This window comes from Poecilia mexicana, unplaced genomic scaffold (assembly GCF_051168715.1).
Source record: "Poecilia mexicana isolate PSO_F unplaced genomic scaffold, ASM5116871v1 scaffold_4, whole genome shotgun sequence".
Taxonomy (NCBI): domain Eukaryota; kingdom Metazoa; phylum Chordata; class Actinopteri; order Cyprinodontiformes; family Poeciliidae; genus Poecilia; species Poecilia mexicana.
Window position 1 is genome coordinate 26,946,942 of NW_028263373.1, and position 10,843 is coordinate 26,957,784.

Below are 10,843 nucleotides of genomic sequence, written 5' to 3' on the forward strand. Positions count from 1 at the left end.
TCTGGGGAAGTCCTTACAAGTCTCTGTGCATCACTGTTACACACATCCAGTACATACTCTGTACCTTTACACCACTGGGTTTCACACACCACATTGGAAGATGGATGTGATGAGAGAGTTACTGCCACACTGCTAAGAACTTGCTGGAAATGTTTGCAGTGGCCGTAAGCAGTGAATAAGAGCAGGCTTTATCGTGTACATCATCATTTCACTCTCGAGGGGTACAAACCATCTTGTACAACTTGACTTTTTTTTGGGTACATGGTGTAGACCAGTTCAGAAAAAGGACGTGTTCATTAGTAAGTGTACAGCAATATTTTTCGACACATTGAAAGAAAACGATTCAGTTTTTTTGCCGCCCCTGTAGGCCATATCACCCTGGGTGTTAACCATAAAGGCCATGTTAATGAAAAAAAAAAAAAAAAACAACTGCAGCCTGAAAGACAGTATTTCCTCAGTTCCAGGAGCTACTGTCTGATTAGTTTTATTGAGCTCACTCAATCAGCCTAATTAAAGCCAACCAGTTAGATCTGGGCTTCTGGTCCTGAAAAGAATCACTAAATCAAATATAACCCACAATCACTAATGAAGTGAGTGCAAGTTTGTTTTGATGAACATTTTTTACTTTTAGTCTCTGAAAAGCTCAGCACGAGAAGCAACAGTAGCCTGATCACTCTGTGTCCCTTCTCACAACAGCCGCCCTGCAGTTTAAACTTTCTGTCCCTCAACAAAAACTCGCTGTGGTGATTTATATTCCAAGGACATTTTTGACATAATTTCCTCACATTGTTCATGCCCTCTTATTTCAAAACACAAGAGGGCACCGCCGGTTTTCCGCGTCCATTAAACAAATGGCGATGATGTTTATCCTGTAAAGTGAAAACATATGGAGGCCGACAACTTGTGTTGACTGGAGCTGAGCGGTTATGTAATCATGCTCTGTGTGTTCGCAGTGGGCCTTCGGAGTGACGCTGTGGGAGCTCATGACGTTGGGCCAGACCCCCTACGTCGACATCGACCCTTTCGAGATGTCGGCCTACCTAAAGGACGGCTACAGAATAGCACAGCCCATCAACTGTCCAGACGAACTGTGAGTTGATAAATTGATCGATCGATTCGTTAACTGAGGTTTTATAGGGAAACTCTGCACCTTAGAAAATCAACAAAATAATGAATTGATGGGAGGACAATGAGGGGCTTTGGGACAGTCCAGAACTAAATCTCCAAGTGTGTGGATAATCTGATTGGTTTGGAGAACTTTTCCAAACAACGCTGACAAGTCAATTTCTAGAAAGCCAATGGAACTGAATGTTGAATCAAAAGCAAGTTCAACAAAAAAGATTTTTGTTTAATGGACTTTATTTCCCTTTGCTCTGTCCTCCTGACAATCTGTTTGTTTTTTACTCAAACTTTATCTGAGCAGGATTTACGTCATGTGAAAGGTGAAAATGGCTCTGAATCAATTTTAAATCTAGGGAGCATCTAGACAAACACAGGGAGTGTACTTGGTTGTTTGAAAGTCTATTTTGACAGTTCACCTAGAAAATCTTTTATGTTTCATACATTAACCAAAATGCAAAGTATGTTTAAAGTACCCTCTCCAGCATGACTCAAATAAAATGAAGCTCTTAATATTAATATTCTTAAATATTTTCGAATAGAAAATCTGAGGCAGGAATGTAAATAAACTAAACTAAAAGCACCTCCATTTGCTTTAAAAGCACTGTTTATGTAACTATCTGTTATTTAGGACTTTTTCTGGTATAAAACTGGTTCATTCAGATATTCACAACATTTAATTCAGTTCAGAAATTCTTTATTTATCAAAAAGGAAAATTAAATGTTGTAACTCAAATGATCTTCAGCTGTTGTGGATGGTGATGCTTGGGGCAGGAAGTATCTCTCTAGCAGTCAGTGTTGCAACTAATCTGTCGAAGCCTCTGACTAAAGAGTGGCTGCTTGACAGCTTCATGACTTTTATGACATTCTAACAACTCAATATAATATTCCACAGTAATGTGTCCCAGATGACATCATCAGTTGTTAGCTAGCTCTGCTAATACACCGAACTCGCTTGTGCTGCTGCTTTTAAATCTGGTCATATTGTTTGCTCAAAATGACCATCTGAATGAACAGAGGTCATGAAAATAATCAATTAACCCCCAACCACACACATCTTTTTAGTTTTTCACACTTTATTCTTCCTTTATTTAATATTTTTAAGTCATATTTCATTTATATAGCATTTTTAACAGCTTAAGTCAACATAGTTATTATATTGTGTTATAAAATGGCACTATGTGCCTGGAAAACACATAATACTGCCCCTTTCAACCCTCCGTCTCTGTCCAGTTGAGCTTATGTGTGATGTTCTGGACAAACGGCTCTGATTCATGCTGGTCCCAGTTTAAATCTCAAAGGATTGACAGCATGGTGCCAGATTCCCCAGGAAACGTTCAGAGGTTTGCTGCGTGCCGTATCTCAACAGGCCTGGGCCAACTCAGGCGCATTATTACGCAGATCCTCACGATACACCGGCTCCTCGGTGATGACCTGTCTAATTGTCACATCAGCAACGTCAATAAGCCAAACATGTCTTGGGCAATAAATAGTTCCACGAACTGTTGTCAGATGTATCATACTTTGTGAAAGATGCCAGCCAGTCACAAAAACAAATTTCAGTCAAAGACAACGTGAAGCTACCGATGGGTTCCTTCAGGACGAGGAACCGCCATAAACTCATAACCGTCAGTTAGCTGACACCTGCAGCGAAGCGTGTGTGTGTTCAGCTGCAGCCGGGCTTGTTCTTACAAGCTTTCGACAAAAGAAGCGTGCTGCTGATCAAACGCTGTTTATGTCACAGCGGGGCCGAATTAAACTGAGGCGCTCAGCCGCTGCCAGCGCAGGGCGATGCGAACCTTATCAACATCCTGCAACTGTCGAGCACAGGGAGCAGCCGGTGCCCACCGCTGCATTGTTATTTATGGGCTGTTTCCTCAATACTGAGACTGCGGCGAGGTCACCGGCTTCACACTCATGGATGAGAACGAGAGTTTTTCTCAGCTGAAAATCAGCTGAAAAATTTCCTGGTGCCTAGTCGCTAGCCACCAGGAAAGACAAGCTTGATGATTGGCCAGAACAAGGAAGCGCTCAAACTCAGTGCCTTGATGAGCGTTCACACCCCTGCAGCCTGTTCACAGGCGTCACGTCACAACCACAAACCTCAATGGATGTGATTTGGATTTTACTGGATAGACAAACACAAAGTCATGCACAACTGTGAGCTGGAAGGAAAATATATATGTTTGGACATATTTTTTATTTTTTAAACTCTAACCAAAGTGTGGCCTACATTTGTGTTTTGCCCTCTTTGCTTCAAATGAAATCCAATGGAACAAACTCTTAAAATTCTGCTAGTTGGACCCTTCAAATTTTTTTTCATAATTCCACAATTTTTTGTGCACATACATGTGTGAAATTTTCCACAAAAATGGTGAAAAACATTGGATTAAAGTTATGCAAACTCCAACCTGCAGTGTTCATTAGTTCTATTACACTGCTTCCTCAGATTTACTTGATGTCAAGTTATGGTCCGTGTTCGATACACTAGTGACAAAAATGGAGTTACTTAGGTCTTTTAAAGAATAAAAATGGCAAAATTTCTTGCAAATATTTCTAAAGTAGAAAAATGTTTAATAAAGTATCTTAAAGATTAAAATTGTTTTTTTGTTTTTTTTTTAATTGCTGCTAATCTAGCAAAGCTCTAAGAAGCACATGGTAACACGAGGGCAAACTGCAAACACGTGGAAGCAGGTCCCAGCAGTGGCGTCCTCAAGAGGTGGGCAGGGAGGGGCCATGGATGGAGATAAATACAGAGAAACTCTGAGGGGAAAACTGTCGGAAGCTGCAAAAACCTGAAACCGAGGCGCAGGTTTATCTTCCAGCAGATATATTTTAAACATACAGTCAAAGAATGGTCCAGACTTAAATCCAAATGAAAATCTGCAAAGCAAAAATGGGCAACAATGCCAGTCTTTAAATGTGCCTGGCAGACAGACGAACACCCAGAAAGTCTTGGACCTGCAGCTTGTTTAGGCAAAAATGTTAGTGTTAATTGTTACAGTGACGGTTCAGAATAAAGTTGGTTTGTGAGTTTAATTGTTTATTTCATGGAAACACTGCAATAGTAAAATTGTTTTTTCATCAAAGTTTTGCGCATGTTTACAATGTAAATGCAGCTTTTGTCGTAGGATAACTCCCACACTTTGGTTTGACCCAGCAGAAATCCGTCCAGTGTCACGACTTCCACTTTTTGTAACTTTATTTTCTAGATTATTAGCGCTCATAATCAACATTTCTTAGATGCCGTTTCTTCCAAAACAATGGCTGCCAACCTGTACTCACAGGAAGCGTTCTCCTTAGCGATGTTTTGTGTATGCGTTTGCCTGAACTGTGTGTTTTTTGTTTTTTTTGCTTTTGTCCCTCCTCTCTCTCATTTGGCAGGTTTGCCGTCATGGCTTGTTGCTGGGCTCTGGATCCAGAGGAGAGGCCAAAGTTTCAGCAGCTCGTTCAGTGCCTCACAGAGTTTCACGCCGCGCTGGGTGCCTACGTGTAAAAACGGGCATGTTCGTGTAAACGAAAGCTGGAAAGAGAAGAAAAAAAAAACTCTAAAGGACTCATGAAAAATGTGCCTTATCAGAGACTCTTTTACTTTGTACAGTTTTTTTTATCTGTTTAATTACCTTTTTACAACATAGAGGACTAAAAAAAAAAGGAAATAAGATCCATGCGGTTGCTTTCAAAGCATCTCCTTCTTCCCCCCCCAGAGGACTGGAACAATGGAAGCATGTCCTCCTCCTGTGTGACTCATCAACATTTACTGGCGACGGGGCAACTTTTTACAGGACAGTGATGAATTGTAACGCAGCAAAGCCATGAAAATTGTGAATTTGTTCTGAATAGTAGACTTTAAATGCCCAGTCGGTACAGCTGGTGTTGACCCAGACGTTTGGATTCGCTCTGGCTCGGTACGAGAGGCAACCTGGAAACGGCACACACACTTATTGTGTGTGTTGTGATATTTGTGAGAGCTCTTCAAATGGTACAGCGCTTCCTCTGGATGAACTGCCGCGTAACCGTGCCAACGCTCTGATTTTTATGGCTGCTCTGTGGACGGAACCGCAGCAAAGCTCCACACAGAATTTGACTCGGTTTGGATTGGATCCCCCTCTCCTTCCTTTATTTGTACATTTGATTTCTGTTTTTTTTCTGTGTAAGCTTGATTGTTCTGTGTCAGAACCAGCCCCAGCCAGAATTTTCTGAGTGATTTGTCGAAACATTTGTGTTATCAATCACTGTGAAAAAACACACGACTGCCAACCAGCGTGCTCTCGTTGTATCCTTCCACCTTTTAGCATCTTCGTGATGTGTTTTTATGGTCACTGCATGTCGAGATAAGGTTGTAAACTGCTTCCCAAATTCATATCCACAAATAAAATGGGATCTTTTAAAAACAGTGTGATTCAGTTTGTTCCTCTTTTTATTTTTCCAAACACATCCTTCATACTCCTTCGCAAAAGGCTAATTTATTTTACATTGGCTGTTCTACTCCTAATTGCACCGACTGAACAAATTAAAGTTGTTTTTACATATTTGACCAAGATTGTGAAGCTGTTGGTGTATTTCAGTGTGCTGCACTGGTGCAGAGTTGTCAACTAAATTTGTCATTCAGGGCTTTTATGTCTGTGTTTAAAGAAGAAAGTTTTAAATAAATTCAGCTGTTTTGCTGTATCAGATCAGTATCGGCCGATACTAAACCTCAGATATGTGTATCGGAGGTACTGATATCTCCGACCCCAAAATTGGGGATCGGTGCATCCCTAATTTTGGTCTCATCTGTTCACAAGCATACGGTTCAAATCAAATCGCTAACAGAGTTCAGTCATGTTTACGTGAATATGTAAAAACGGAAAAATAAATTTTCTGCCGGTTGGCATTTAAATCTGAAACCAGATGTTCGTACACACTCTGAAGAATTGCACTGAAGTTTTACGTCAACATTGCAGACATTATTTTTGTTTTGCTATATGGCAGAATAATGAGATTTATTAGAAGTTTTTTCCATTTCCTTACTATTTGGAAACCGTACTATTTCCTTACTCGGTTGAGAGTAAACGAGGCGGTCAAAGCTAGCTTCTCTCTCTGAAGTTAAGTTGGACCAAACCTCTCTGGTTTTAGTTGTTAGAATCACCAGAATTTCTATTTGCTAAACATCACAACTAATGAGAGAGAACATATCACATTTATTTATTAATACCTTCAGAATCAGAACTTGCCTTTTAAACTTTATGACTTGGCTCGAATGCTTTGTATTTCTCTCCTCAAGTTTCTCCCAACAGCTGACAGGAGTTCTGGTCCATTCTCCCTGACAGAACCGGTGGAACTGGGTCAGGTTTGTAGGCCACCTTGCTCACACACACACACATGCACACACATCTTCAGATCTGCCTACAAAATCTCTCTCTAAATAAGATCATGAGTTTGCGATGGCCACACCAAAACACTAACTTTGTCGTTAAGCTACTTTGTAACGGCTGCATGCTCAGGGTCTCTGTCCATTTGAAGAAACATTTGTGCTTCCTGTCTGATGTCTGTAGATGCTGCTTCAATATTTCCACATGAAGTTCCTTCCTTGTGATGTCATCTATTTCATGAAGTGCACCAGTTCCTCCTGCAGTAACACGGCCCCGCAACATTATGCTGCCACCCCCGTATTTCAGTCGGGACGGCGTTTTTGAATTTGCATGCTTCTTCCCTTTTTCCCCCCAAAATGTAATCACGGTCATATTAGCCAAGCAATTAGAAATTGTCTTGAACAAACAGGACTTGTCTTCAAAAATTGAGCTCTTTATCCATGTGTGTATGCTCAGACTATAATCTGGCTTATTATTGTTATTGGTTCTCGAATAATCAATAACAGATGAACGTAGCGCCTTCAAAAGTCTAGAGAACTGCTGACCTATGGAGGTCAGCAGTTCTCTTGCTGATATTTCTTTAGATTTCCCCATGATTTCACAAACGGAAGTAGTGTGTCTAAGGTGTTCCTCCTTTAAACTTAAATTTTGTGTTAACCTATCAGTGAAAAAAAAACACCTATCAGAAGCTTCCAAAGTTTTGACATCATCATACGGGCTTTCCCAAATTGTCTAAAGACAGAGTAATCTGACTGGATGCAAACTTCAGAATATGAAGAAAGTAAAAATAAAGACAACGTAATCTTTCATTTTTGTGGCATTTATCTAATAGAAATACTTTAGACTGAGTCCAAGGATGACATTGTCTGATTTAATCTGATTTTAATGGCAGATATTCTGTTTGTTTTGACACATCTGCCTTATTAAAATGATCTCTTGTTTTTCCAATCTTAGAATAATAGAGAAAATTTTGCCATAATTTCACATCATATAGGAAACATGAAACCGTTGATTTCAAATAAAACGTGAAAAGAAAGAAAAGTATAAGCTAATAAAATTGTATTTTTCCAGTGGTTGCTATGGGAATCAGTAGGTTTTGCACCACTGATTTTGCACAAAGCATCTGTTTATTAACGTCAGATTCTTTCTCTGCACTCATTTAAAGGACAGACTTTTGAGCTGCTTCGTGTTCAATTAGAACAAAATAACTTTAAAACTGCTCAGTTTGTGGAAGAGAATTGAATGCGGTCATCAAATTGAAAAGCAGCCCTGACATCCAGCTGAGTGTTGGTGTTGTCATATTCAAGTTTCGGTTTTGTCAGCTTTTTTTTTTTTTTTTTGCTTTTTTTTTGTTGCTTTTTTTCTTCTTACAGTTTCCCCAACAACACCAGCAGTCATGATAAGCCAAGAAAAAAAAAACCACAACCTGCATTGGGTAACTGGAAGTTGTCTGCACCAGACGGCTGTGTCGTCACACCGCTGGAGACTTTGCACAGCTTTGGTTTCGAGAAATGTTTAAAGGTTTGAGGTTTTTCTCACTAAGTCTCCTTTCTCACTAAATCTCTCTTCTGACTAAGTCCATCCAGGGATGTCTTTTCATGTTTATTGACAGAGAAATGTTTGAACATTCTGCATTTCCAGACTCAATTTGCCTTAAAAAAATAAACGTTGTTGGGTCTAAATCCATTTTAAGCTTTACTTACTTTATTCACCATCGTGGATATAAAGTCTTTATTGTATCAGATGCTGATGAATCACAGACCAACGCATCAAATTTAACCCTACAAGACAATTATCTTCTTTATAATGGAAAGTGTCTTCGCTTAAATAAATGGATAAGAATACAGTTAGTAACTATAACCACAAAATTTCACCAGCGTGAAATTTGTTTTCTTTTTTTCTTATGTATATATTTGAGCAAAAATTTGAACGTCAGAATTATTTAATATTTTTGAAGGTCAGCTTTGTTTAAGGACATTACATAATCCATTTTATTAATGGTTTTGGTTGTGTGTGGTTTTATTTTCCCTTTTTTTCGGTTTTGGTAGTTGTTTTTTTTTTGTGTGTTTTTGAGATATTTAAATTGTCGTCCATTTTTTGTGTTAAGTGTTCTGTACAAAATTATGCTTCATTTGTCTTTGAGAGCAAACTTGCATTATTATGCCGTTATCAATATATTACTTTAAAACAGTCTCCAAACAACAATATTATCGTTTATCACAGTAATTTCGAGAACAATTTATCGTCCAGATTAATTTATCGTGACAAGTGTCAGCATTTTTTTCACAAGTGAATCATTGAATTACTATTTAGTTGTTTAATATGTTTTTCTGATTAATAAGGCCCATCTGTTTAATATCTGTTTTTCACAGAACGGATGTCGGCAAGATTGGACTCCAGACTGAAAGTCGGAGCTGGATCTGTTCAGATCACCTGTCAGTGTGTGAATGACTGTAATATAAAGTGCTTTACAGCCACATTACTTTTACCAAGAAGACACCTAAATCGTACCAAAAGCAGAGACTAGTTTGGTTAGTGATGTTGATGTATATGATGAGAAAATGTTGTTAATTATCCTAGTCCTTATTCTATCACTGTTTTGATTCAGGGAAATAAGTGTTAAATCTGAAATATTTATTATATTTGTGTTTTTCATAAATTGGGTGCACAGCTGCTAGCAAGATGTTCCAGGGGTTCATCTGTCCAAAAACATGCTTGTTGGTTTATTTGCGCTCTCTAAATTCCCCTTCAGTTTCAGTGTGCGCGTGTGTGTGCTCATCATAGGACAACACTGTGTGTCTCAGTGTTGTCCTATGATGAACCAGAGACCTGTCCTGGTTGGACTTCGTCCGGTGATGTCCAATCACCAGCTTCCCTGCAACAATAAGTGGATATCGACATATAGATACATTTTTACATATAATAATTTGATGGTTCCAGAAGGTAGGGCACAAAACATAAATTACAACTTAAGATGTGTGCGCTTTACTTACCACACAAAGAATTTTTTTTTGTGTGTGTTTCTGGAAAATCTGAAACCAGACCAAACATGACTCTGTGATTTCTTTTGTGTTCAGGACTCCTTACCTGCACTCCTGCAAGATGTTTTGGAACAGTTGATTGAAAAGATGAAATCAGAAAATCTCAGTGTTTTGAAACACAATGAATGTTGTTGCTGGAAGGGACTGACAGAGGCATTTTCATTGGCCCAAGGTAAAAATCTGTTAACTCTTGGTTTTAAGAAGCTTTGAGGAAAGGTTACAAAGTCACGTGTCATTTACCATAGCCACCACAGCTTCAAAATCATGTTGTGACATTGGCCTCGTGTCATTGCTTGCACATTTAGCATAACCTATTTCCATAAAGCCTTTTTGTACCCCTATATGTATACAGTTAAGCCCTAAATCATTCATACCCCTGACAGATTTGTTTAAAGTTATCTTTTAATTTTGCCATGTTCTTTCTTCTAATTGGAGTCCTGCCTTAAATCCGACAGAGAATCTGTGAGACAATCTATTAGCTTCCAACTTCAAAGACCAGGAGCGCCAGATCAAAGAGAATCATTAAAATACACGTGGAAACATCCAATAAGCTGGTTAGACATTTATGAGGGTTTGATTGATGTTTTACCCTTTTTAAAAATAAATATAATTTTTTTTCAATGCTCCTTTTACATTGCTTTACTATTTTTAGAAAGTGCGTGTCTTAATATCACTTCACAGGTAGGTGAATTTGCAACTATTGTACTACAGGACTACAGGAGGCGCTGTTGTAAGGTGTGATCATAGTCTATAAAATCATTGAAAAGTTAATTTATTTCAGTAAGTAGGTCGGCTAGGATGCATTTATACATGTATTGTTTTTGCCAGTCACAGATCTAATCTCTGCTACACCTTTACAAAAACTTAAGGCTCTGACTAAAAAGTTTTAATAAGTAATTCCACTTAATAAAATTCCTCATAAGTATTGATTTATTGCAGTGGAACTGTTTGCAGTGGGGGTGGGGGGGTTCATGTTAAAACCTATATGTAGGAATCGAATATTTAGGAAGTATAACTTAAACTTAATATTCAGATTTTATTTTGTGGTTTTAAAGGCTCTGCGTTGAAGATGGTACGAAATAAAGGCATACTTTATTATTATTTTTTTTACTGTCAGCTGCTGCGCCTCCTTTGCTCTCGGCTCCCATACTGAGCTGTCAGCTAATGCTCAACCACTCCCTCCAGTTTCAAACTCTTCTTATTAAAGTAAGAGTTAGAGAGCTAAATATAATTGAAATATTGGCTACCTTCGACAGAAAAGGAGCTAAGTCTATGAAAGCAATGTAGCAGTTTAGCTAGCTTAGATTTCCAAGGTGGCAGGTGGCAGTT

The 10,843-nt window shown here is 38.7% G+C and overlaps 1 protein-coding gene across 2 annotated transcripts in view; it reads left to right on the forward strand.

Moving 5' to 3' along the window:
- ryk (receptor like tyrosine kinase) overlaps nt 1–5,513 on the forward strand; it is a 40,739-nt gene extending 35,226 nt beyond the window's left edge. For both annotated transcript variants that reach the window (XM_014974709.2, XM_014974716.2), the window contains 2 exons: nt 954–1,090; nt 4,504–5,513. In XM_014974709.2, the coding sequence (XP_014830195.2) occupies nt 954–1,090; nt 4,504–4,615 (249 nt within the window). In that variant the 3' untranslated portion in view covers nt 4,616–5,513. The remainder of the gene's footprint in view (nt 1–953; nt 1,091–4,503) is intronic.
- Nucleotides 5,514–10,843: the final 5,330 nt, after the last annotated feature.